At 37.5% G+C, this 27,740-nt stretch overlaps 2 protein-coding genes across 2 annotated transcripts in view; both read left to right on the forward strand.

The window, feature by feature from the left end:
- Positions 1–18,969, forward strand: part of LOC118933551 (cation channel sperm-associated targeting subunit tau) — an 89,602-nt gene extending 70,633 nt beyond the window's left edge. Inside the window, 4 exon segments of the mRNA XM_057503692.1 lie at positions 16,156–16,230; positions 17,326–17,973; positions 17,975–18,162; positions 18,164–18,969. Coding sequence (XP_057359675.1) covers positions 16,156–16,230; positions 17,326–17,973; positions 17,975–18,162; positions 18,164–18,584 — 1,332 coding nt within the window. The 3' untranslated portion in view covers positions 18,585–18,969.
- Positions 18,784–24,067, forward strand: C2CD6 (C2 calcium dependent domain containing 6). Its single transcript, XM_057503693.1, is given in 6 exon segments — positions 18,784–19,750; positions 19,753–20,193; positions 20,196–20,341; positions 20,343–20,541; positions 20,544–21,209; positions 23,328–24,067. Coding segments are annotated over 5 exon segments (2,001 nt in total). The 3' UTR covers positions 20,792–21,209; positions 23,328–24,067.
- The last annotated feature ends 3,673 nt before the right edge of the window (positions 24,068–27,740 follow it).

A 27,740-nucleotide genomic window follows, 5' to 3' on the forward strand; every position in this document is an offset into this window, starting at 1 on the left:
TGGCCATTTTGGCAATATTAATTCTTCCTGTCCATAGGATAGATTTCCTTTTTTTGTGTGTCTTCTTTGATTTCACTCATGAGTGTCTTAGAGTTTTCAGAGTAAGGGTCTTTAACCTCCTTGGTTAGGTTTAGTCATAGGTATTTTATTCTTTTTGATGCATTTGTAAATGGAGTTGTTTTCCTGATTTTCTTTCTACTAGTTCACTGTTAGTGTTTAGGAATGTGACATATTTCTGTGTATTAATTTTGTATCCTGCAACTTTGCTGAATTCAGTTATTCTAATAGTTTTTTGATGGAGTATTTAGGGTTTTTTATGTATGTACAATGTGTGCAAGTAGAAACAGTTTAACTTCTTCCTTACCATTTTGGATGCCTTTTATTTCTTTGTGTTGTTTGATTGCCATGGCTAGAACCTCCAGTATTATGTTGAATAAAAGTGGTGAGAGTGGACATCCTCATCTTTTTCCTGGTCTCAGTAGAAAAGCTTTCACTTTTTCACCATTAAGTATGATAGCTGTTGGTTTGTCATAGATGACCTTTATTATGTTAAAGTATGTATCCTCTATTCCCATTTTTTTTAGAGTTTTTTCATGAATTGATGTTAAATTTTGTCAAGTGCTTTTTCACCATCTGTTGAGATGATCATGGTGTATTTATTCTTGTTAATGTGGTGTGTGATATTGATTGATGGATGGATATTATACCATCCTTGCATCCCTGGAATAAATCCCACTTGGTTGTGATGCATGATCCTTTTGATGTATTTTTGGATTCAGTTTGCTAAGATTTTGTTGAGCATTTTTCATCAGGGTTATTGGGCTATACTTTTCTTTTTGTAGTGTCTTTGTGTAGTTTTGGCATTTGAGTGATGCCAGCCTCACAGAATGAGTTTGGAAGTATTCTCTCTTCTACTTTTTGGAATACTTTAAGGATGTGTATTAGCTCTTCTTTAAATGTTTGGTAGAATTAGATGTGAAGCCATCCAGTCCTAGGTTTTTGTTTGTTGGAAGTTTTTAAATTACCAGTTCAATTTCATTGCTACTAATTGGTCTATTCCCATTTTGTTTCTTCCTAGGTGAGTCCTGTATGTTTGTATTTTTCTAGTAACTTATCCATTTCTTTTAGGTTTTCCAATTCACTGGCACATAATTTTTCATAGTATTCTCTAATAATTCTTTATATTTGGTCTCCATTGTGACTATTCCTTCATTCCTGATTTTGTTTATTTGTGTGCTCTCTCTTTTTTCTTGATATATCTCACTAGGGATTTATCTATTTTGTTTATTTTCTCAAAGAACCAGTTCTTGGTTTTATTGATTTTTTTTTCTATTGTTTTAGTCTTCTCTACTATTTATTTCTACTCTGACCTTTATTATGTCCCTCCTTCTTGTAATTTTGGGCTTCATTTGTTCTTCTTTTTCTAGTTCCTTTAGTTGTGAGTTTAGACTGTTTATTTGGGATTGTTCTTGTTTCTTGAGGTAGTCCTGTATTGCTATGTACTTTCCTCTTAGAACTGCTCTTGAGGTTTCCCACAAATTTTGGACTGTTGAATTTTTTTTTTTCGTTTGTCTCCATCTATTGCTTGATCTGTTTTAATTTGTTCATTGATCCATTGATAATTTAGAAGCATGTTGTTTACTCTTCATGTGTTCATAGACTTTTTTGCTTTCTTGATGTAATTTATTTCTAGTTTTAAACCATTTTGGTCTGAGAAGTTGCTTGATAGTATTTCAATCTTTTTTAATTCATTGAGGCTCTTTTTGTGACCAAGTATGTGATCTATTCTGGAGGACATTCCATGTACACTTGAGAAAAACGTGTATCCTTCTGCTTTTGGGTGTAATGTTCTGTAGATATCTGTTAAGTACGTTTCATCTAATGTATCAATCAGTACCTCTGTTTCCTTATTTATGTTCTGTTTGGTTGATCTGTCTTTTCAAGTTAGTGGTGTGTTAAAGTCTCCTAAAATGAATGTGTTGCAGTCTATTTTCCCCTTTAATTATGTGAGTATTTGTTTTATATATTTAAGTACTCCTATGTTGGGTGCATAGATATTTATAATGGTTACATCCTCTTGTTGGACTGACCCCTTTATCATTACATAGTGTCCTTCTTTGTCTCTTGTTACATTATTTGTTTGAAATCTATTTTGTCTGATAAAAGTACTGCTACTCCTGGAAGAATTAATATCGTTAAAATGGCCATCCTGCCCAAAGCAATATACAGATTTGATGCAATCCCTATGAAACTACCAGCAACATTCTTCAATGAACTGGAACAAATAATTCAAAAATTCATATGGAAACACCAAAGACCCCGAATAGCCAAAGCAATCCTGAGAAAGAAGAATAAAGTAGGGGGGATCTCACTCCCCAACTTCAAGCTCTACTATAAAGCCATAGTAATCAAGACAATTTGGTACTGGCACAAGAGCAGAGCCACAGACCAATGGAACAGACTAGACAATCCAGACATTAACCCAGACATATATGGTCAATTAATATTTGATAAAGGAGCCATGGACATACAATGGCGAAATGACAGTCTCTTCAACAGGTGGTGCTGGCAAAACTGGACAGCTACATGTAGGAGAATGAAACTGGACCATCGTCTAACCCCATATACAAAAGTAAACTCAAAATGGATCAAAGACCTGAATGTAAGTCATGAAACCATTAAACTCTTGGAAGAAAACATAGGCACAAACCTCTTAGACATAAACATGAGTGACCTCTTCTTGAACATATCTCCCCGGGCAAGGAAAACAACAGCAAAAATGAGTAAGTGGGACTATATTAAGCTGAAAAGCTTCTGTACAGCAAAAGACACCATCAATAGAACAAGAAGGATCCCTACAGTATGGGAGAATATATTTGAAAATGACACATCCGATAAAGGCTTGACGTCCAGAATATATAAGGAGCTCTCACGCCTCAACAAACAAAAAACAAATAACCCAATTAAAAAATGGGCAGAGGAACTGAACAGACAGTTCTCCAAAAAAGAAATACAGATGGCCAACAGACACATGAAAAGATGCTCCACATCGCTAATTATCAGAGAAATGCAAATTAAAACTACAATGAGGTATCACCTCACACCAGTAAGGATGGCTGCCATCCAAAAGACAAACAACAACAAATGTTGGCGAGGCTGTGGAGAAAGGGGAACCCTCCTACACTGCTGGTGGGAATGTAAGTTAGTTCAACCATTGTGGAAAGCAGTATGGAGGTACATCAAAATGCTCAAAACAGACTTACCATTTGACCCAGGAATTCCACTCCTAGGAATTTACCCTAAGAATGCAGCAATCAAGTTTGAGAAAGACAGATGCACCCCTATGTTTATTGCAGCACTATTTACAATAGCCAAGAATTGGAAGCAACCTAAATGTCCATCAGTAGATGAATGGATAAAGAAGATGTGGTACATATACACAATGGAATACTACTCAGCTATAAGAAAAGGGCAAATCCAATCATTTGCAGCAACATGGATGGAGCTGGAGGGTATTATGCTCAGTGAAACAAGCCAAGCGGAGAAAGAGAAATACCAAATGATTTCACTTATCTGTGGAATATAAGAACAAAGGAAAAACTGAAGGAACAAAACAGCAGCAGAATCACAGAACTCAAGAATGGACTAACAGGTACCAAAGGGAAAGGGACTGGGGAGGATGGGTGGGTAGGGAGGGATAAGGGGGGGAGAAGTAGGGGGGTATTAAGATTAACATGCATGGGGGGGTAGGAGAAAAGGGAGGGCTGTACAACACAGAGAAGGCAAGTAGTGATTCTACAACATTTTGCTATGCTGATGGACAGTGACTGTAAAGGGGTTTATAGGGGAGACCTGGTATAGGGGAGAGCCTAGTAAACATAATATTCGTCATGTAAGTGTAGATTAGTGATAGCAAAAAAAAAAAAAAAAAAAAAAAAGGGCAGTTCCTGTGTGGTAACCTCCAACGAGTTCTACACAAGGGTATAAAGGGCATATAAAAGTGTAGGCAAAGGGTCTGTTTGTGTTTATACAGAGGATCAAAGCCTAATTGGGCTACCCCGACAATGAACTAAGATACGATATGAAAAAGAACTTCCAACATCTGCACCCTCTGGAAGACTCATGCCAGAAGATGATCATCAAAAAACCCCAACAAAGATCCACACACTGCTACAGCTGTAGATGCACTCATCCCACCAGTTCCTGGACCTGCCATGGGAATGAGGAAGGAGATATCTAAGCTGGCCTGTGCATACAGTAAAACAACAAAATTGGACTGGATCTATACTGTTGGAACTCAACCAAGAATTTGGAGAAGTGCAAATTGTAGCGCTCCAAAGTCTTACAACTACAAACTACTTATTGTTAAAAGAACATATGGCATGTGAACAGTCCCCAGGAATGGGTTGTTTTAATTTGTCTGATTTCTCTCAGACTGTTCAAGTTCATTTGGACAATATCCACCATATCATAGATAAGTTTTCACAAATGCCTAAGGTGCCTAACTGGTTTTCTTGGTTTCCCTGCAGATGGCTGGTAATTACAGATATGCTTTGGTTATGTAACTATACTCCTATTATGTTAATGTGTGTGTGCAATTTAAGTAGTAGCTTAAAACCTATACATGCTGAAGTTACTCTACAAGAAGATATATCAAAGAAATAATCAATCTTCCCATGTTTTCTTCCGCCTGCTACCTCTATAGCTTTTCTTCTTCCTTCCTAATTACAACCCTTAAATAGAATTCGTGCCTCATATCAAATTTACCGAGTATCATAATTCTTCCAAGTGGTAAAGATACCTCAAGACAAATGCTGGGCATAGAAGCCACAGGGCATAAATATGCAAAGAAGTAAAAAAGCTAACTTTTTCAAACAATAAGGCTTCTCTCTCACTTACCAACTTCACATTTCCCTGTATGGCCCCGGAAGATGACTGGTTAGCCAGAGACGGGTAAGATTCCTCAAGGGAGGAACAACCTAAGACAGGCACAGTCGCAGGGGGGCCATCAGGTGAGAAATTGGGGATCAACAGAGGTGAGGCTTAGAACCTCACCCCCCCGTTCTGAGAGAAATCTTCTGCATACGTGGATGTTTTATTGCCCTGGTCTAGCTTGGATTAACACATAGTCTACAGGCACACACCTGATCATCTACATGTGCTCTCTTACAACACTAAACTATGTTTTCTACCTTTATCTTGTATCTACCTACCACTTCAGCATTTTATTAAAAATAATAATAATAAAGAGAGAAATGTGGTATCCACATATAAATCAAGTATAAAAACCAAATCAGTATTCATATTTGAACTGACTGTTTATAGTTCATAATGCATGAGCAAAACCGAAAGTTTCTGTGATGACTGCCCTTGTACTGTTCACTATGTAACTTATTCATTATGTAAGAATTTGTTCTACATGTAAAAACTTGTTTGTTATGCCTCAGAAGATTGGAGACTGACAAAAATTAGGCTTGGGGTGGAATAATGATTGTGCATTGAGCATTGACTCCCCTATACAGAATTTTATTGTCGTTAACAACCATTTGATCAAAAAATATGAGAGATGCCCTCACAAAAAAAAAAAAAAAAAAAAAAAGGACAGACTTCCAATGGTAAAATAAATTAGTAACCGGGATGTAATGTATAGCATAAGGAATATAGTCAAGATATTGTAACAGCCTGGTAGGGTGATAGCTGGAACCTAGAATTATGTATATAAATGTTCTACCACTGTGTTGTACACTTGAAACTCATGTAATGTAATACTGTGTGTCAACTACCCTTCAATAAAAAATAATTATTTAAAAAAAAAAAAAAAAGTACTGCTACTCCTGCTTTTTTTCTCCTTATTGTTTGCATGAGATATGTTTTTCCATCCCTTCACTTTAGTTAGTGTGTGTCTTTGGGTCTGAAATGAGTTTTGTAGGCAGCATATAAATAAGTCTATATCTTTATGCATTTCTTTATCAATTCTGTCACTCTCTGTCTTTTGCTTGGGCATTCGATCCCTTAACATTTGAGATAATTATTGATAGGTATGTACTATTGCCATTTTATTGTTTTCTCATTCTTTTTATAGCTCCTCTCTGTTCCTTTCGTCCCTCTCTTAAACTCTTCTCATTTGATAGCACTTTACTGTTGTGATTGGATTTCTCTTTAATTTTTTAATGTATTTATTATAGGCTTTAGGTTTGTGGTTACCATAAGGTTCAATGATAGCTTCCTGACTATGTAACCATCTCTATTAAGTTTATGATTGCTCTATTTCAAACACAATCTAAAAGTACTTCCTTTTTTTTTTCTTTCTCCTCCACACTTTATGTATTAGGTGTCATATTCTGAACTTTTTTTGTATCCCTTGACGAATTTTGTGTATAGTTGATTTTACTACTTCTGTTTTAATTTCATAGTTGCTTAGTAAGTAATTGGTCTACTGCCTTTACTGTGGATTTATTTTCACTGGTGAAAACTGTTTAGCTGTAGGTACATTTCCAACTACTGCAGTACCTTTAGCATATCCTGTAATGCTGGTTTAGTGGTTTTATATTCCTTGAACCTTCATTTATCTGGAAATTGTTTAATAATCTCTGCTTCAAATTTGAATGGGAATCTTTCTAGGTAGAGGATTCTTGGTTGAAAGTCCTTCTGTTTCAGTACATTAAATATTTCATGCCACTACCTTCTGTCCTGTAAAGTTTCTGCTGAGAAGTCTGTTGATAGCCTGATGGGGGTTTCTCTTACTACTAATCTTTTTTCCCTCTCTCTGGCTGCTTTCAATATGATCTCCTTATCCTTAATTTTTGTCACTTTAATTATTATATGTCTCGATGTTGTCTTCCTAGGGTTCCTTTTGTTACGGGCTCTCTGTGCTTCCATGATGCGAGTGTCTATTTCCTTCCCCAGATTGGGGAAGTTTTCAACAGTTATTTACTCAAAGAAACTTTCTATCCCTTTGTCTTTCTCTTCTCCTTCTGGTGCCCCTATTATGTGAATATTGTTTCATTTGGCATTGTTTCACAACTGTCTTATTATTTTTTCATTCCTAGAGATCCTTTTTTCTCTCTGTTCCTCAGCTTTGATGTTACTGTTCTATAATTTCCATCTCATTGATTTTCTCCTCTATTTGCAGCAATTTATTATTCACTCCCTGCATTATAAATTTCATTTGATACTGTATTCTTCAGCTCTGAGTGGCTCATTTTCAGCTCTTGTTTTTGTTTCAAAGTCCTCTCTCAGATCTTCAATACTTTTGTACAGATCAGTGAGCATATTTATGACTTTTACTTTGAAATCTTTACCAAGAAGATTGGTAATCCCCATTCATTTAGTCCTCTTTCTGGTTTTGTTTGGAACATACTCCTCTGCCTCCTCATTTTGTCAGGGTTTGTGTTTCTTCCTTTGTATTAGATAGATATGCTATGCTTCCTGGTCTAGAGAGTAATGACTTTATGAAGAAGGCAACCTGTAGTGCACAGAAGCTCAAGACTCTTTACTGTCCAGTGTTGGGTTCTTTTATGATGGAGCCCCAGTTGCTGTTGGTGGGCAGCGGGTGGGACCACCTTTCTGTCTGCTGGCAGTGGTTTATCTCAGTTTACTGCTCAGCAGTTTGCCTCAGCTGACCCTTTGTGATCAGAGCCGTGCCTTCTCCTGGAATTGTTGTGGGCTGGGCCACCCTTTCCCTTCCCTGCAGCAATGGCCAGCCTGCTCGGTTGTCAGGGTGGAGGCGGGCAGTTGCACAGGCTGGGGCAGGGCAAGGCACAGTAAATCCCATGGTAGCGGGGTGCACTGAGGCAGCAAGTCACACGAGCACCCTATGGTGGTGGCAACACATGCAGCACTGGGATTGATGCCCATGGGGAGGAAAGAGTGATGGTAGCTGGCTCCTGCAGGCACCTCCCCCATACTGGGCCTAGGGCTGAGAAAGCTGGGAGAGCCTCTGCCTGCCTGACAGGCAGCAAAGTCTGACGCTGTTGTGTTAAGTGGCCTGGTGTGCCCTCCATGTTTAGGGAAGTACCTTAGGTCTGAGCCACTAGTGAGGGGATAGAACATCTGTGGCTCCCAAGAACGCCCAATCTGTTGGACCAAGGGAGGGTTGTGGAGGTATGTCTACCTGCCCTTTCTTCTGAGGAGAGAGCTCCATCCAACCCTTGCCCCTTTGGCACCCTCCCACTGCTAGCAAATCTTTCAAACTGCCACTTCTGTGTGTTGGGTCTCAGCAGGACCAGTAGAGTGTGCCTGTTTTCCACAAGCAGCTGGAGTCTCAGCCTCTCAGAGTGCTCCAATTCTCACTGGTTTTGAGCCCTTCTAATCACCAGAATCCAATGCGATGTGGACTTGTGCTCCTGGAGCAGATCTCAGGGCCAGCTGTGCAGAGTTCCTGAGCACCTATCCCCTCCTTTCTCCATTCCTCTTTCTCCTGCATGTGGGCTGGTATGAGGGAAGGGCTTGGGTCCTATTTGATCACAGCTCTGCCACTTTACCCTCTTCTGTATGGTCTCCTTCACCAGGTATAGGTGGTCTGTTCTATAGTCTTCAGGTCATTTTCAGGTTTAGTCATATTTGCTATAGTTGCTTGGTGTGTGTGTGGGAGGAGGTTTCCACCTGGCCTTCCTACTCTACTATCTTTTTTCCAAATCTGATCCACATAGATGAAATCCATATCTTAGTTTATATATTTTTCATTTTTACTTTTTTGGTATCAATATAAAATTACATGAGCAACACTGTGGTTACTAGATTCCCCCCATTATCAAGTCCCCACCACATACCCCATTACAGTCATTGTTCATCAGCATAATAACATGCTATAGAGACACTACTTGTGTTCTCTGTGCTATACTGCCTTCCCCATGCCCCACCCCATTGTTATGTATGCTAATCATAATGCCCCCTTATTCTCCTTCTCCATCCCTTCCCACCCACCCTCCCCAGTCCCTTTCCCTTTGGTAACTGTTAGTCCGTTCTTGGGTTCTGTGAATCTGCTGCTTTTTTGTTCCTTCAGTTTTTGCTTTGTTCTTATGCTCCACAGATGAGTGAAATCATTTGGTACTTGTCTTACTCTGCCTGGCTTATCTCACTGAGCATAATATCCTCTAGCTCTATCCATGTTGTTTCAAATGGTAGGATTTGTTTTCTTCTTACGGCTGAGTAATATTCCATTGTGTAAATGTACCTCATCTTCTTTATACATTCATCTTCTGATGAACACTTAGTTTGCTTCCATTTCTTGGCTATTGTAAATAGTGCTGCAATAAACATAGGGGTGCATATGTCTTTTTGAATCGGAGAACTTGTTTTCTTTGGGTAAATTCCTAGGAGTAGAATTCCTAGGTCAAATGGTATTTCTATTTTGAGTTTTTTGAGGAACCTCCATACTGCTTTCCACAATGGTTCAACTAGTTTACAGTCTCACCAGCTGTGTAGGAGGGTTCCCCTTTCTCCGCATCCTTACCAGCATTTGTTGTCCCTACTCTTTTCTGTGTTGACCATCCTAACTCATGTGAGGTGATATCTCATTGTGGTTTTAATTTGTATTTCCCTGATAATAAACAATGTGGAGCATCTTTTCATGTGCCTGTTGGCCATCTGAATTTCTTCTTTGGAGAAATGTCTGTTCATATCCTCCACCCATTTTTTAATAGGGTTATTTGCTTTTTGAGTGTTGAGGTGTGTGAGTTCTTTATATATTTTGGATGTGAACCCCTTGTCAGATATGTCATTTACAAATATATTCTCATACTGTAGGATGCCTTTTTGTTCTATTGTTGGTGTCCTTTGCTGTACAGAAGCTTTTTAGTTTGATGTAGTCCCATGTGTTCATTTTTGGTATGGTTTCCCTTGCACGAGGAGATGCATTCAGGAAAAAGTTGCTCATGTTGATATTCAAGAGATTTTTTACTATATTTTCTTTGAAGAGTTTTATGGTTTCATGACTTACATTTAGGCCTTTGATCCATTTTGAGTTTACTTTTGTGTATGGGGTTACCAGTAGTCCACTTTCATTCTCTTACATTTAGCTGTCCAGTTTTGCCAACACCAGTTGTTGAAGAGGCTGTCATTTCCCCATTGTATATCCATGGATCCTTTATTTTATATTAATTGACCATATATGCTTGAGTTTATATCTGGGCTCCCTAGGCTGCTCCATTGGTTTATTGGTCTGTTCCTGTGCCAGTACCAAATTGTCTTGATTACTGTGGCTTTGTAGTAGAGCTTGAAGTTGAGGAGGGTAATCACCCCTGCTTTATTCTTCCTTCTCAGGATTCCTTTGGATATTCAGTGTCTTTTGTGATTCCGTATGAATTTTAGAATTATTTTTCTCTAGTTCATTGAAGAATGCTGTTGGTATTTTGATAAGGATTGTATTGAATCTGTATTGCTTTAGTCAGGATGGCCATTTTACCAATATTAATTCTTCCTATCCATGAGCATGGGGTGTTTTTCCACTTATTTGTATCTTCTTTAATTTCTCTCATGAGTGTTTTGTACTTTTCAGTGTATAGGTCTTTCACTTCCTTGGTTAGGTTTATTCCTAGGTATTTTATTCTTTTTGATGCAATTGTGAATGGAATTGTTTTCCTGATTTCTCTTTCTGTTAGTTCATCATTAGTGTATAGGAGTGCAACAGATTTCTGTGTATTGATTTTGTTTCTTGCAATGTTGCCGAATTCAGATATTAGATCTAGTAGTTTTGGAGTGGATTTTTTAGGGTTTTTTATGTACAATATCATGTCTTTTGCAAACAGTGACAGTTTAACTTCCTCCTTGCCAATCTGGATTCCTTTTATTTCTTTGTGTTGTCTGATTGCCATGGCAAGGATCTCCAGTATTATGTTGAATAAAAGTGGGGAGAGTGGGCATCCTTGTCTTGTTCCCGATCATAAAGGAAAAGCTTTCAGCTTCTTGCTGTTAAGTATGATGTTGGCTGTGGGTTTATCATATGTGGCCTTTATTATGTTGAGGTACTTGCCCTCTATACCCATTTTGTTGAGAGTTTTTATCATGAATGGATGTTGAATTTTGTTGAATGCATTTTCAGCATCTATGGAGATGATCATGAGGTTTTTGACCTTCTTTTTATTGATGTGGTGGATGATGTTGATGGATTTTCTAATATTGTACCATCCTTGTATCCCTAGAATAAATCCTACTTGGTCATGATGGATGATCTTTTTGATGTATTTTTTAATTCAGTTTGCTAGTATTTTGTTGAGTATTTTTGCCTCTATGTTCATCAGGGATATTGGTCTGTAATTTTCTTTTGTTTGTGGTGTTTTCACCTTGTTTTGGTATTAGAGTGATGCTGGCCTCATAGAATGATTTTGGGAGTATTCCCTCCTCTTCTATGTTTTGGAAAACTTGAAGGATGATAGGTATTAGGTCTTCACTAAATGTTTGATAAAATTCAACAGTGAAACCATCTGTCCCAGGCATTTTGTTCTTAGGTAGTTTTTTGATTACCAATTCAATTTCATTGCTAGTAATTGATCTATTCAGATTTTTTGTTTCTTCCTGGGTCAGCCTTGGAAGGTTGTGTTTTTCTAGAAAGTTGTCCATTTCTTCTAGGTTATCCAGTTTGTTAGCACATAATTTTTCATAGCAGTCTCTCATAATTCCTTATATTTCTGTGGTGTTGGTAGTGATTTTCCTTTCTTATTTCTCATTCTGTTTATGTGTGTAGAGTCCCTTTTTTTCTTGATAAGTCTGGCTAGGGGTTTATCTGTTTTGTTTATTTTCTCAAAGAACCAGTTCCTGCTTTCATTGATTCTTTCTATTGTTTTATTCTTTATTTTATTTATTTCTCCTCTAATCTCCATTATGTCCCTCCTTCTACTGACTTTGGGCCTCATTTGTTCTTCTTTTTCTAGTTTCATTAATTGTGAGTTTAGACTGTTCTTCTGGGACTGTTCTCTTTCCCGAGGTATGCCTGTATTGCGATGTAATTCCCTCTTTGCACGGCTCTTCTGCATCCCACAGATTTTGCAGTGTTGAATTATTATTGTCATTTGTCTCCATATATTGCTTAATCTCTGTTTTTATTTGGTCATTGATCCATTGATTATTTAGGAGCATGTAATTAAGCCTCCATGTATTTGTGGGATTTTTCATTTTCTCTGTGTAATTTATTTCTAGTTACATACCCTTGTGGTCTGAGAAGCTGGTTGGTACAATTTCAATCTTTTGCATTTACTGGGTCTCTTTTTGTGGTGTAGTATGTGATCTGTTCTTGAAAATGTTCCACGTGCACTTGAGAAGAATGTATATTCTGTTGCTTTCGGATGGAGTGTTCTGTAGGTGTCCATTAGGTCCATCTGTTCTACCACATTGTTCATTGCCTCTGTTTCCTTATTTTCTGTCTGATTGATCTGTCCTTTGGAGTGGGTAGTGTGTTGAAGTCTCCTAGAATGAATGCATTGCATTCTATTTCCCCCTTTAATTCTGTTAGTATTTGTTTCACATATGTAGGTGATCCTGTGTTAGGTGCATATTTATTTATAATGGGTTATATCCTCTTGTTGGACTGACCCTTTATCATTATGTAATGTCCGTCTTTGTCTCCTGTTACTTTCTTTGTTTTGAAGTGTATTTTGTCTGAAACAAGTACTGCAACACCTGCTTTTTTCTCCCTATTAGTTGCATGAAATATCTTTTTCCATTCCTTTACTTTCAGTCTGTGTATGTCTTTGGGTTTATAGTGAGTCTCTTATAGGCAGCATATAGTTGGGTCTTGTTTTTTTATCCATTCAGTGACTCTATGTCTTTTGACTGATGCATTCAGACCATTTACATGTAGGGTGATTATTGGTAGGTATGTACTTATTGCCATTTCAGGCTTTAGATTCGTGGTTACCAAAGTTCAAGGGTAAGTCCCTTACTATCTAATGGTCTAATTTAAGTCACTTAGTATGCTATTATAAACACAACCTAAAGGTTCTTTATTTTCCTCCTTTTTCTTCCTCCTCTGTTCTTTATATATTAGGTATCATATTCTGTATTCTTTGTCTATCCCTTGATTGACTTTGTGTGTAGCAGATTTGATTTTGCATCTACTTAGTAATTAACTGTTCTATTTTCTTTGCTGTGGGTTAGTTTCCTCTGGTGACAGATAATTATCCTTAGGAATACTTCCATCTATAGAAGTCCCTCCAAAATGCTCTGTAGAAGTGGTTTGTGGGAGGTTAATTCTCTCAGCTTTTGCTTATCTGGAAATTGTTTAATCCCTCCTTCAAATTTAAATGATAATCTTGCCAGATAAAGTAATCTTGGTTCCAGGCCCTTCTGCTTCATGGCATTAAATATATCATGCCACTCCCTTCTGCCCTGTAAGGTTTCTGTTGAGAAGTCTGATGATAGCCTGATTGGTTTTCCTTTGTATGGGATCTTTGTTCTCTCTCTAGCTGCTTTTAAAAGTCTGTCCTTATCCTATATTGTTGCCATTTTAATTATTATATACGTTTGTGTTGTCTTTCTTGGGTCCCTTGTGTTGGGAGATCTGTGCACCTCCATGGCCTGAGAGACTATCTCCTTTCCCAGATTGGTGAAGTTTTCAGCAACTACCTCCTCAAAGACACTTTCTATCCCCTTTCCTCTCTTTTCTTCTTCTGGTATCCCCATAATGCAAATATTTTTCCGTTTAGATTAGTCACACAGTTCTCTCAATATTCTTTCATTCTTAGAGATCCTTTTTTCTCTCGGTACCTCAGCTTCTTTGTATTCCTCTTCTCTAATTTCTGTTCCATTTACTATCTCTTCTCCTACATATAATCTGCTTTTAAATCCCTCCATTGTATGTTGCATTTCAGATATGGAATTTCTTAATAATTGAATCTCCATCCTGAAATCATCCCTGAGTTATTGAATATTGTTCTGTACCTCCATGAGCATGTTCATGATTTTTATTTTGAACTCTCTTTCAGGAAGATTGGTGAATTCAGTTTCATTTGGCCCTTTTTCTAGTGTTTCCTGAGATTTTTGTTTGAACCAAGTTCCTTTGACGTTTCATATTTGTATGTGGCTCCCTCTTGTGCCCAGAAGCTCTAGTCTCTGGAGCTTCTCACCCCCTGGAGTGATGTCAGGGGTTGCAGGGGAGTGGCACTGTTGCTTGGAGGGAGGAAATAGCTGTTTCCTCCTTCCCGGCTGCTATGCCTGTCTCCACTGCTAGAACCAGTGGGCTGAGCACACAGGTGTAAGCCTCTCTGCTTTGTGTCTCTAGCTGCCATAGGGAGGGCCTCTTTCTGGTTGGGGAGGGACTGCTGGTTTGCCAGCTAGTGCTGGCAGGCCAGGAGGAAGGTGCAGCAGGCTGCGTATCACAGTGGGGGGCCTTGGAGCTGAGTAGCCAGCCAGGGGGATGGCACCCCTGAAGCTCCTGAAAGTTCCCAATGTGCTGGGCAGAGCGCTGCCAGATAATTTTGTCCATCTATCCCCTTCTCCCATGCAGCAAGCTCTGTGCAAACCCTGCCCCTTCAGCAGTCCTCTTGCTGCTAGGAAGCCTCTCAGACCACCCTCATTTCCTTTGTCCCAGAGTGGCCAGATGTCAATCCCTGTCCTCCACAAACAGCTGGAACCTCAGTCTCTCAAGTATTCTGCCTGTCTTAGCTTTCCAACCCCACTAGTCTCCAGTGCACTATGCAATGTAGGTCTGTGCTCCCAAAGCAGATCTCCTTGACTGGGTGTTCAGCAATCCTAGGCTTCCACCCCCTCCCCGCTCCATTTCTCTTCCTCCTGCTGGTGAGCTGGGGTGGGGAAAGGCTTGTGTCCCGCTGGGTCACAGCTTTGGTACGTTACCCTGTTTCATGAGGTGTGCTCTGTTCTCCAGGTGTATGCAGTCTAGTGCAGCCTTCTTTCCTGTTGCTCTTTTAGAATTAGTTGTATTAACTATATTTTCATATTATATTTGGTTTTGGGAGGAATTCTCTGCCTCACCTCTCATGCCGCCATCTTGAGTCCATCCTAGTAATCTTAATTTATTTTTTGTTTTTATTTTCTGCTAAGTTCATTTAAAACAATGAATTTTCAAATGTTAAAATTTAAACTTTTTAAGGGAGATTTTGGAAAGTTCAAGAAATAAATAAGCAAAGCGATAGGTATAGAAAAGTAAAGGAATTATTTCAAGAATTCAGAGTTAAGACACATTTACCTGGAGGAAAAAAAGTATAGTGGAGGATACTGAGAAACTTGTAGAAATAATTTAGAGTCAGTGTGTGAGGGCAATGAATAACAGCAAAAGTGGGAAGCCACTAAAGATTTAAGAGTAGTAAGTCATGTTATTAACTGCTTAATATTAATCAACACTTAAAATAAACCAAAAGTATTTCTTATGCCAATGTCATTCATTGAATTATTTTTTTAACTATCTTAACATATAGTATTTACCCTCTACCGACTAAAGGAGATAATGTCTTATAAGAAAGTGGCTTATAGCCCTAAGTGTTCTACAAAGAGATGGTTTCAAGTTTTCTCTAAAGAAGTTGGCAGTGTGGGTGTACATTATGATGCTTCCAACTCACCATTCTCCTTTATTGCAGTCTTGATTATGTGCTAGAAGGAGCGTCAGATGAAAATTTAGGACATCTAGAACTTGGGCTACTAAATATCTAGGTAACTTGGGACAATGAACTTCAATTTCAGATTTTTGTGGAAAATGAATAGGACTGGATTATCTCCAAAGTGCCTTCCATCTCTATAAATTTGGAGTTATGTGATACTGTAATTGTTCCTATACACTTTGATTTAGCACCAAGCATTTCTTTAAGCAGTATTAAATATCCATTTAACAATTTCAGATTGAGAATCATTGAAAATGCTATCTCAATATAATATCAGATGCATTTATTATCTAAAGCATTTCACAACCTTTTTAAGTTAGATTACATTTATTCTGACAATTCTATTTCTTTTCTACTTTTGTTTCTGCCTAAGGTTGCTGTGTGCTATTTTGATTTTACAAATTCAATAGGATGAATGTTACAATGTCAAGGGACCTAAAATTACAGATTTCTTTGGTAATTGACAAAGTATGGTGGTTATAAAAAAAATACTTATTTATACTTAAAAAATTTTTATATCTTTAATAACTGTTGAAAGAATAAAATAATCTTGGGATATATCCTTGCATTATACACAATCTAAAATTAAAACTTTTCTTTTCATAAGGTGGTTTTTTCACAAAAAGAATATATTTCACCATCTTTCAGACCAGAATATATAGAATTCAAACCAAAATGTCAGGTGAGTCCTGAGTTATCCTATTCTAGTATCAATTATACTTAAATACTAGGTTTCTCTACTACTTAATATAATTCAATGGTTCCAAAACCAGACTACCCATTACCAGGTATCCAGACTACCTAGAAACACCTTGCTCTTTTAAAAAAAATACAATCCCCAGAACTCATCTCTGAACCATCTAATGATCTCAATCTTGAAATGGAATCTGCATTTCTCAAAAAAGAGGATTCTTATGCTGTCACCTGGGTATCAATTGGGGTATGAAAACCAGTTATATTGTATCCATAAAATGAGGTTTTGAACTATTAAGTTAAAATAAACTAAAATAAATGCTAGGCTGATTATTTTACATTTTGCTTTTTTCAACTGGGTAATATAAAAATTGTATGAACAAAGGGTTTGAATAAGAGACTTCAGATGGAAACTATTTCCATGATAGAATAGCTTGATCCCAGAGCTATAAAACTGTCTATGGATATTACACTGAAGTTTCACTGTATTCCAGAATTTTTTGTACTGCTCTCTTGACTATATCTGAGGTTATATATAGTATTCATCAAAAAGTAACATTCTACCATGACATGGTAAGGATTGAATGGAATTCATCATCATTTTTGAAACTCAAATACATAAAGGCAGATGATATATACCCCTAAGTCTGTCTTTAGAGAATATTTATGATACTTTTAATGGAATATCTACTACTTGCTTTGCATTTTAAAAATGTTTTCCTCATTTCTACTAAAATGGTAAATATTTAAATAGGTAAGATTTAGATCCTGATGTTAGCCATTGTGTAAGCAAATGCAGCTAACACTGGGAACTGAGTTCTTAAAAATGTCTCTAGGACCTTTTTAAATATTTTAAAATATTCCAGGTAGCAAAAAGCACTTGGACACAAAATTGTATCTGAACTTTGCAGTAAGTTTTTGATTATTAATCCAATTTCAAATATTTTAAACACTGGTTTTCTCTTTGTAGAAGATAGGAGGATGAATAGATAGATTGACAGAGTGCTCAAAGAAAATTAACCAGAAAATTTATAAATTCAAATAAATGCTACAGAGTTTCTTAACTTTTTTTTAAATATTTCAGTTCCAGAAATTCAGCATGAAGGATGGTTTTGATCCTTTTCTAAGGAATATAAACAACAGAAAGTCAGTCAGAAAAATGAAAGACAAAAATATGTCCAGATGTAGAAACATTTTAAGTGCAGAGGTTATCGAGCTTGAAGACCAAGATCCTCCTTACCCAACACATTCAAAAACAGGAAGACCTACTAATAAAATCTGTCCCCATGATCCTGATAACATCACAGTAATGACTTCAGACCCTATGGATAAGTTAGCCAGTGATCCTGGTGTCACCACAATAACGGCTTTAGATACTAAGAATAAATTAAAGGAAAGACTACCAAATATATCTTTATCAAACTTTGAAAGAGCATCATCAATGCGTGGAAATGCTAATGTAAATACATGTCACCTCTCAAAATCATTAAATCTTACTTTTCATATAGAAAATCTAAAGCAGTCAATGGTGCTCAAGTCAATTTTAGCTAAAAATCTTCAAGACTTTTCAGATAAATTATTTTCAAAACCAGAAGTTACTCTGGACACTGAAGCAAGAAAGAAAAGTCATCGTTCTCCACTTCTAAGTGTTCATGATGAACCACCAAATAGTTTGGAAGACAAAGTGTTTGAAAATATTCAAGATTTAAATAGCTGTCTTTCAACAAAAAGTCATTTTAAGTTTAAAGTCTCTTTTATTGCAAATAATTAAAAATATTCCTGCAGATTCACTTTCAGAAGGTGGACCGGGAAATTCTCCAGAGGTAGAATGAGAACTTATCTCTGAAAAACACTTAGAAACTGGTGAGACATATTTTCCAAATAAAAAAATAAGTAGTTTCAAAAAGAAACATTTAAAAAGTATCTCGTACCAAACCAGATATAAATGGCACTGCAGATGATTATGTTATAAAGCAAATATTCAGTGCACCTATCTTCACAAAGTTGCAGGTAGAAGAGAAAGAATCCAGTGAGATGCTGATGAAATTGCAGAATCAGTTACCCACAGCTTGGGAGAGTTTATCTTCAAACATTCTAATTGACTGTGAAGAAAAAGATAATGAAATAGAATTGCCACAGGCAAAATCTGTTATAAGCCAAATAATACAAGCATTTCCTGTGGATACTCTTTTAGAATCTTTGATAATCAAAGTGATAGAGTTAGTTAAAGAATACCAGAATTCTTTGCCGAATATGGAGACAGTCTTTGCTGAGGAAAAGCCAAAGTATTCCCCAGAGGATTATTCAGAAATCAAAGGCAAAACAGAACCTCTTTCAGAATGAAACATATCCATCATTCCCAAAGAAACCACTTCCTTTTAATAGAGTTGAATTTATAGGTGAAGGCCAAAATATATCCCCACAAGTTTCAAAATATCAGTCAACACCATATAAAAAAACAGATTTGCCAAATAGTGGTCAGAGGTTTGATAGAGAAGAAAATGATCTAAGTTCTACTTAAGAAAATTTAGGTAAGTTGTTAATGGGTTATGAGTCAGATGTAATATTAAAATCGTTTTTAAATAATATATTTAATGTTTTTTTCAAATACAATCAGTCTGAAAGAAGCCAACCAGCAAAAGAATTAGAAAGACTAATCCAACAACCTTTTCCAAACAGTACAGAAGACTTTGAAGAAATCATACAGAATTTTGATAAAGTAGATAAATTAGACAGAAAACCTATGTTGAGCCCAAAGCTACATGTATTTCTAGAAGAACTCTCAGAGACAGAAATAAAAAAATTAAAATCTAAATTAAGTGAACATGTCCAGCATTACCTTGTGGAAAGACTTTCAGAATCAAGACACATTACCCAAGAGGACTTAACAAAAATCTATCAAAATCTGTATTCAGTGAATGAGAAAGCAGAACCAAAACGGCAAAATATTTTTCTGGAGAAATATTCAGAAACTATAAAAGAAATCGTGTCCTTTGTAAATAATTTCAATCATCATTTCAAAAGTAAACATTTGGAAATAAAACTAAGATCTTTTTAAAATGAAATTCTCCAAAACTATTTCCTAAAAAACTTTTCAGAAAGAAGTTTATTTAAAGAAACAGAATCTGACACTGTGCACTCAAACATATCTTCTCTAAGAATTAAAAGTGCCCTGACATCTTTTCATGAGGTAGGACAAGATATTTCAAGGTGGAGTTTTGGTAGAAGACCTGATATAAAGATGAAATATCCTTTAAATAAGTCTGTACGAAACTATCTTATAGCTTTATCAGAAAATGAACTACTAAATCTAAAAGCTGATTTAAGCAAACACCTACAGAGCCTTTCTATAGAAAATCTTTCAAAATCTGGATTAATCACAGAAAAGCAATTAGAGGCAATCAAACAGCATATAAATTTGATTAATTCTCGTTTCATACCATTAAAATGTATCAAGTCAGATTTATCTTTTAGAGATTAAAATCAATTTGAGGAGGAAGAGTCAGAAAAACAAAATATTCAAAAACTGTTCAAAAAACCACTTTACAAAAGGTTCCTGAGGATAAACTTGTAGAAACAGAATTGACCAGAAAGAAAGAAAAGAAGTATTTTTCCTTACATAATATTAAGGAAAATCCATCAACAGTTGGGGAACAGAAAAGATGTTATCCTAAGGAAGGAGCTAAAACAGTGAATGTAATTAAAGTACGACCTTCCCAAACAATTCCATTAAATAAATCATCAGAAAGACTTACACATACAGTACTTAAGAAACAAAGGGAAGAAAATGGCTTCATGCAGCTTCCTCAAGCAGAAAATTTTTATTTTAAGACACAGATTCAAGGCCCACATAGTTGGAGTGGTATATCAAAAACAACTCATTCAAATGTTTGCTTTGAAAGAACACCAAAGACAAAGTCCCTTGAAAAAAAGGAGCACAATAATATCTGTAAATCAGTGTACAGGAAAATCCTGAAGCTGTACTGTTACCATTTCCAAGAATTCCTAATTGCAGAAAGCCAGGTGAAAATGAAGAATTTGTAAGCAAACTTACTTTTCCTTCCAGGCAGAGTAACATTTTAACTCATTTCAATTCAGAGGCTGGGGGAGAAATAAAAATTAGACCACTATTGTCAGAGATGGAAAAGAAACAATAACAATAACAAAAAACAACATTTAGTAACATTTGCACAATACCAAAATGAAATACAAGCTCTTTATATAAAACCACATGAAATCTGCAAGGAAAAATGTGCCAGTGTCCCTGAATCACAATCATATAAAGTTGTGGAAGCTGAAAAAATTCAAGACCATCCCTCTTCCCAAAAGTCTTAAAGAGAGAAAATCTAAAGCCCAAAGTCCAGGAAGAAAAAGACCATGTCAGCAACCAAAAAAAGTCATTTAACAAGATAGTTAAGATACTACCAAGCACACCGTCCACCACAAGAAGTCCAAGGAAATCTGTTCCAAGGACATTGCATCAGTGGAATGCAAGAACAATGATACATGTAGTAAGTTTTCTGTCTTCTGTATTTGGCAAAGTTCTGTAAATAATCTGCTTTAGGATGTATAAGTCTGCATGCAAGTATGTGTGTAATCTTCATTGCCTCATGACATACAGACCTTCAAATTCAAAAATTTCTTCTGAAAGTCAAATATCTCCTCATCTGATTCAAAATGCAATCACAAAGTCAGTGGACTGTTAACACACTTACTGTCTTTATATAAAATACATAAAGGACATCACCCTCTGGAACATGAATTAGAAAAAGTTACCCTTTCCTCTGGGGAAACCATGGGCTGACCCAGCCTTGGAGCCAGGGCACACAGTCCTGTCTATGGAACACTGCCTGGATTTTAGCCTCTCTTACCCCTCAACCAGGGCTGCTGTGCAGACACAAGGTGTACAACCTTTGGCAGTGGCTGTATACTATGGAAACATAGCTGGGATTTTCTTTTCATGAAGATGTAAGTATAAATATATAGTCTCAGATCATTGAATTATCTTTGTTTCAGTAAACAAAAATATGATTATGTGCAAATTATTCTAGAAAGCATTAGGGAAATGCAAAATTTATGATCTATTGGATTGTGAGCTACAAATTCTAATTTAACTTCTTTCCTTTGATCACCACTCTTCAGCTATATCATGTACTGAGAAACTTGGGAATCCAAGTCTATTTTGAATATTAACAAAAAACAGGCAGATAAATCTACTACTAGTCTTTATACAAAGCATTTTAAAGTGAAGTTAAACATCTAGGAGTGGAAGAGACTTACTTTAATTTTTTGGACCACTGCTCTTTGTTAGTATATATAAATAGGTATGACAGTGGGAAAAGTCATAAATTCTAAAATGACATTATATTGATAATCTGATGCACATAATTCTACCTTTGGGTGAGAAAATAGATCAAATTTCAGAATAGTTGCTTTGAATTTACTTTCAATAGTGAAGCAAATATTTAGCTTTAGTAAATGGTAAAACAAATTTAGTAAATGGTAGCAGGATAAATATTATCAATATAGCTACATTTTCAACTTTGGATTCCTTTTTTCAATCTAAATTCAGTAATTTAATTGAGTGAGTGTTGCATGTGCACGTGTGTGTACATATTAGGAAAAGGAAGTAGAACATATGTTCATAGTTTTCGGAAAGGACTCTGAAGTTCCTTTAGACAAATGGAATCTTTAATATCACTTTTCCAAACAAAGCAAAAAATGTGTTTATGTTTGATGGTATGAGGTCATAACAGGATTGCAGGACCCTTATCCTAAGAGTGGTCAAGGGAGACAGAGTTACCTTTATCTCCCTCTGTTAAACCAATGCCCACCCCCCTCAAACTTTTCTCTCTAGTGAAGTTGACAACACAATTGAGTGGTAAGAGGGCATTTTTCAGATCACCAGGACTTGCTCATCTGATTCTCTAAAATAGATGAATATCCCAAAGGAATCAAAACAGGTGACAGAGAAATGGAGTTGTGGGAGCATCCAGAAAAACAACCAGTGGTTGTTTTATCAGTTTTGAAGCAAAATTTATGTATTCCTCACCAATGTAGCAGATTCCCTTACTAATGTGGCTTACCTATACCTAATTTTCCATGTGCATAAGACGGAAGGTGAAGAATGTTTCCTTGTCCTCAGCAAACCCAGGCAAAATGTAAAGTAGGTAGAATTTGTCTTTAGACTCTTTATACCTCATTTTTTTGTAAACCTCTTTCTTGCCTCCCTACTTCTCATCCTGCCCAGCCTCTCCTGACTCCCTAGTTCTATTAATCCACTCCCACCTTCTTTCCAAATCAAAGCAGGCCGTTTGGTGTGGCCATCTCTGCAAAACATTGAGAGTTAAACTTAGAAACTGCAGAGGGAACTGGTTTACACTAATTTGAGAATAAATAATAGCTCCATACCGTCTTAGGTACTTATAGATTATTATATTTTTATTTTAAAATATAGCCGTATTATACAAATTTGAAAAAAAAAAAAGGAAAACAAAGCCCATAATCCCATCACCCAAACACAACGACCTTTTTTTTTGAGGTGGGGAAAGGAGGTTATTTTCCTGAATGTTTTACTTGTTTACTCTCAGAACGTATACACATTTTTAAAGTTTAATGTATGCATTATAATCATCTGCTTAGATGCTGGGCTCTATATGTGTATGTGTAGTAAGGATGTTAACTTATAAAGAATGAAAGGTTGGATGATATAAAAAGTAAAATTTATATTGGGTTGGGGAAGAGATATTTTGGAGAATTATAGAATTATAGAATATAATATCACTCCAGTGATTTCCAGCTTTGCTCAGGAGTCTGACCCTGTGGCTAGCTCCCTTAAATTTTTCTGGTTTCCAGCTTCATATCTGCCATCCATTTTGAAATAATAAATCCTTTGAAACAAGCTTTTTAGAGCATGGTTTCTGTTACCTAATGAAAGGCATTGCGTGTAGGATCTTAGTTTGGGGACTACTTATAAAAGATTTGATGCTCTCATTCTTTATTGAAATTACAAATTTAGTCCTTGTATATGTAAAATGTACTTTTAAGAAACCTAACATCAATTTGATCTTTTATTTTAATATTTAGGATTGTTCGGACATATTTGAGGATTTACATGGGACCTCACTTAAATGTCTTGAAAAAGCAAAATCAAGATGATGGCTTTTAGGAAAGGGCCCAGATGATAGCCATAATCAGTTAAAACACTCTGCAGAGGTTAACAAACGACAAGAAAGCTACACTGGAAAATTTACAAGTCCTCAAATGGTTTCAGCAAGCTTAGTTCATATAAATGATCCAATTCCAGGTTATGAAATCCTCAAAATGCAGCAAAAAAAATTTTAAAGAGAATATTGAAAAATGTTCACTCATTTGTGATATCCAAATGTCAAACATTTCAGAATGATATGTGAGGACTACAGTCAGTCATTTCTTCAATTAACAAAATGATTTGGAGATGCATCCTTCTGTGTGATAGAAGTCAGGAACAAAATTTCATCTTGTTAGAACCATTGTGTTTTAATTAAAATGAAAAAGAAGCACTTAGATGTAAACGTGTTTTGTTTATGAACCTTAGGGAATTAACACAGAAACACATTCTGTTCACATTCGTTAGTAGTTTTATTTCCCAGCTTTCCCCCTTTTTCACTATATAATATCACTCCAATTTATAGTTTGCTGATTTCCCAAATCTTTGTTATGCTCTAAACTATCAGGGTCTCTATTTGCAATTATGTTTAGCCTTTTGTTATGAATGTACTTTTCCTGTTCAGCTGTAGTTATATATTTAGATTCAATAGTACGTAACTAGAACATCTATTTCCAGATTCAACAGTATGCCAGTGGAGCATCTATTAATTTTAGTATCATCTGGAATTATAACTTTTTACACTATAAATAAAAATAAAGAACAGATTTAATACTAGTTCCTGAGGCATCTCCTACACTTGGAGTGACTTTGTAACTTATTTGAAAACTATGAAAAGGCCTCTTTAATAACATGAAACTCAGGTAACTGCATAGAACTATGGAAACTACAATGAAATTATCCAGCCAAATCAACATTGGATTTAAATCAGAGACTTCTGAGAATTGGTTCTGTTCTTACTAACAGTATTTGGATGTTCTTGAACCTTGAGAAGTTCACTCAAGAGTTTCAATTTATACAATTTTTGTCAGTTTTAATTTTGACCATAAGTCATAAGGACTATGGGGTTTAAATAGAATTGGCTGGTGGAAAATAATTCTTGATCATTCATGTAATGGCATTATCAATTAGGTTGTAATTTTTTTAGGGACCAAGAATTTAAGTAATTCTCGAAGTTGTCAGATATGTGTATCTATCAGTGTTATCAATCTGGGAAAGGACAAATAACTCTGGATCTTTCAAGTAGAAGGATTACAGGGCATTGGTCTCATGGGTGATGGTACCAAAGCTAAGAAATCAAAAATGATGGTGAGGCAGTCCAGAGATCAGCAAGAGCTGGAGGTGATACCACCCCTCAGATGGAAGGGACAGAAGGAGGAAGTGGTGTTACTAGTGTCCTAAAGCCAGATGACCAAGAAGATACAATCACTGGCAAGGACACAAGGAATGGGGGTGGGACAGAGTGATAAATACCATATTCTCTCTCCTGCTCTGATTTTACACTGTTGCCTCCCTGGAAATCAGTGAGTGAGGGTACATGGGAAATATGGTTCCCAGTGAAGCAGGGCAGGGGAAGAGTAGAGAAATGGATTTGAGAGCCAACAGGCAATTGTGACCAACAGTACTTAGGAAAACTATTGATCTGGCTTGCAGTCAAGGAGTAACTGTTTACTAGGTGGAAATCTCAAATTTCTTCACTTAATTAATTTTTAATGGCAATATTGTGACACACAGAGTCAAAAATTTCCTACCACAGAAATCTTTCAAATTTTCAAGTCTTTTCAAAAACAAAAGAAAAAAAAACTCATACCCCTTTATTCAAGGAAGAATTCCTTATTTATTAATTAGATGTTTATGATGCCGGGGTTCCTGTTTGCAGAGTCAAAGAATGAACTTAGCAAATACCCAAGGTAGGAGAGCCAGGGAGAGGCTTTTATTGAGAGATACAGTGAGAGGACAGCTCCTAGCTCATGCCAGGAGGGCACAAGAGAGTCCATGATGGTGCGTTGTCTAGGGGATTTATAGTTGGTTGAGGATTTTCAGGAATGTGGGTAAAGGGCTAGGGATGCAGACTTGTACCACCTGCCCTGCCCCCAAGGTGCGCTAGGTTGTTGTCTGTTTGCTAGGGCTGTTGAGTTGGTGAAGTCACGGGTTATGCTGAGATACCCTTCTTTATTTGCAGAAAACACAAACATTCCAGGCCAAGTTGCTCCTGGCCTTTTGAGCTTTAACTGATCTCACTGAAGATGTCTATATTCCTAGTCTGGTAACTTTACCCTAGAGAATTAGGGTGACCTTGACTCTGCATAACGCTTAACAGTTTTGATAGGGACTTATTTGCACATTGCTACATTGTTCTATAGTTATCTTGCTTTGCTTTTTTTTTTCCGGAGGCCCTCCCCCTACTCTGCCTAAACCCACAGTCCCTGTCTCATTTACATCACTTTGCTAAATACTAGGAATAGTGAATAAGACAGTATTCTCAAGGAGCCCACAGTCTATTGGAGATGTAAGTACAGAAGTAGTTATGAGTTGTTTAACTGCAGTTTGGGGGAAGTACCATAGAAGCTCATAGGATGGCATTTTAGCTAAGGTAACTGTGCTACTTTGAGTCCTTCAGAAAGCAGACAGCAAATTGGGATTAGAGACATGAGCTAAGGAAGAACAGTGACCCACCCACCCCACCCAAACATATCCATGTCCTAATACCAGAAACCTGTGCCTATGTTACCTTATATGGCAAAGGGGCCATTGCAACTGTGCTTTAATTAAGGATCTTGAGATAGGGAGATTATCCTGGGTTGTCTGGACAGGTGAAAATACACAAGTCCTTTCCTTTTAAGAGAGAGGCAGAAAGATTCAGTCCAAGATGTGATCACTGAAACAAAAGTTGGAATGATGTTAGCCCATAAAACAAAGGCAGGCAGGTGGCCTCAAAGCAGGAAAAGGCCATGGATCCAGAAGCCCCTGGCCCTGCCAACCCATTTCACACCTCTGACCCCAGAACTGTAAAATAATTTGTGTTTTAAGCTACCAAGTTTGTTGTAATTGGTTACAACAGTGAAAGAAAACTAATACAGGAAGCAAGAGACTGTGATGCAAAATTTTAAGACACGTGCTCTCAAGGGAGGCTATCAGTGAATATCTACTGTTAATTTTGTTTTGGTTTGACTGGGCCACAGGGTGCCCAGTTACCTGGTCAAGCATTATTCTGGGTGTTTCTGAGAGCATCTTTAGATGAAATTAACATCTAACTCTGTAGACTAAAGCAGATTGCTGTCTCTGATGTGGGTGGGCCTCACCACCTGAAGGCCTGAGTAGCATTTCCAGGAGTAATAGAGAATTCCTCCCGCTTGACTGCCTTCAAACTGGGATGTCGGCTTTTCCCTGTGTTTGGCCTCAAACTGGAACTTCAGCTCTTCCTGGGACTTCAGCCTGCCAGTCTTCAGACTGAACTACTGTTGAAGGGCCCCCACCCATAAGATGGCGAACCTCCTGCTTCTCTTCCGGGTCCTCGGTTCCCGCCGGCGCCAACTGAAGCCGAATCACCCCTTGCCCCCCTAATCCCAGCACCTAGCCAATAGCCACCAGCCCCATAGAAGTAACACCACAATCACCCCATGCCCCTTCCTATATAACCCAGCACCTTTCCCCAATAAAGCGGAATTCTCCGGTGAATTGCTGCTGTGTGTCGCTCCTTCCTTTCATTGGTGCCGAAACCCGGGAGACGGGAGACCCCAACTGGGCCCCGTCTTCCCCCCGACACCAGCAGCAGCTTGCCCTCGTCCTCTTTTTCCGGCGCTGGCTCCTCACACTCACCACTCCTCTCTGGCCTTTGGGTAAGTTTTCCCCCGAGGTGGGCCGCTCTTCCCCGAGCTATCGCAGTGCCATTGACCGTGATCATCCGGCAAGGCCCTGACGCTTGGGGACAAGGAGGGAACTCTCCCCGCCTTAGGCCTTCACGGCTGCGGCAGACACTCAGGCCCCTCCTCCAACAGCCATAAACGAGGTGACTCCTTTGTGGATGAGAACGCTCCCCTTCCCCACCCCCTCCTTCCGTTCCTTCCGCCAAAAACTCCTAGTACTAGGTTCCTCGTGACTCCGGCACTCTGCCTTCTTAGAGAGTCTGGGTGACGACCCACACTTCCTAAGAAATTCCGACTCGTATACGAGTTTCTGCAGACCCCCAAGGATCATCGGGGACGCCCTTGGTCTCCTTGCCGTCTGCTCCCAGTCCGAGGGTCTCCGTTCATCTTCCCCTGTTTGTCTCCTTCTCTGTCCTTTAGCCATGGGAGCCTCCTCATCCCTCCCTGGAAGTTCACCTCTTGAATGCCTGCCCAAGTATCTAGCCA

Source organism: Manis pentadactyla, chromosome 6, assembly GCF_030020395.1.
Source record: "Manis pentadactyla isolate mManPen7 chromosome 6, mManPen7.hap1, whole genome shotgun sequence".
NCBI classification, from domain to species: domain Eukaryota; kingdom Metazoa; phylum Chordata; class Mammalia; order Pholidota; family Manidae; genus Manis; species Manis pentadactyla.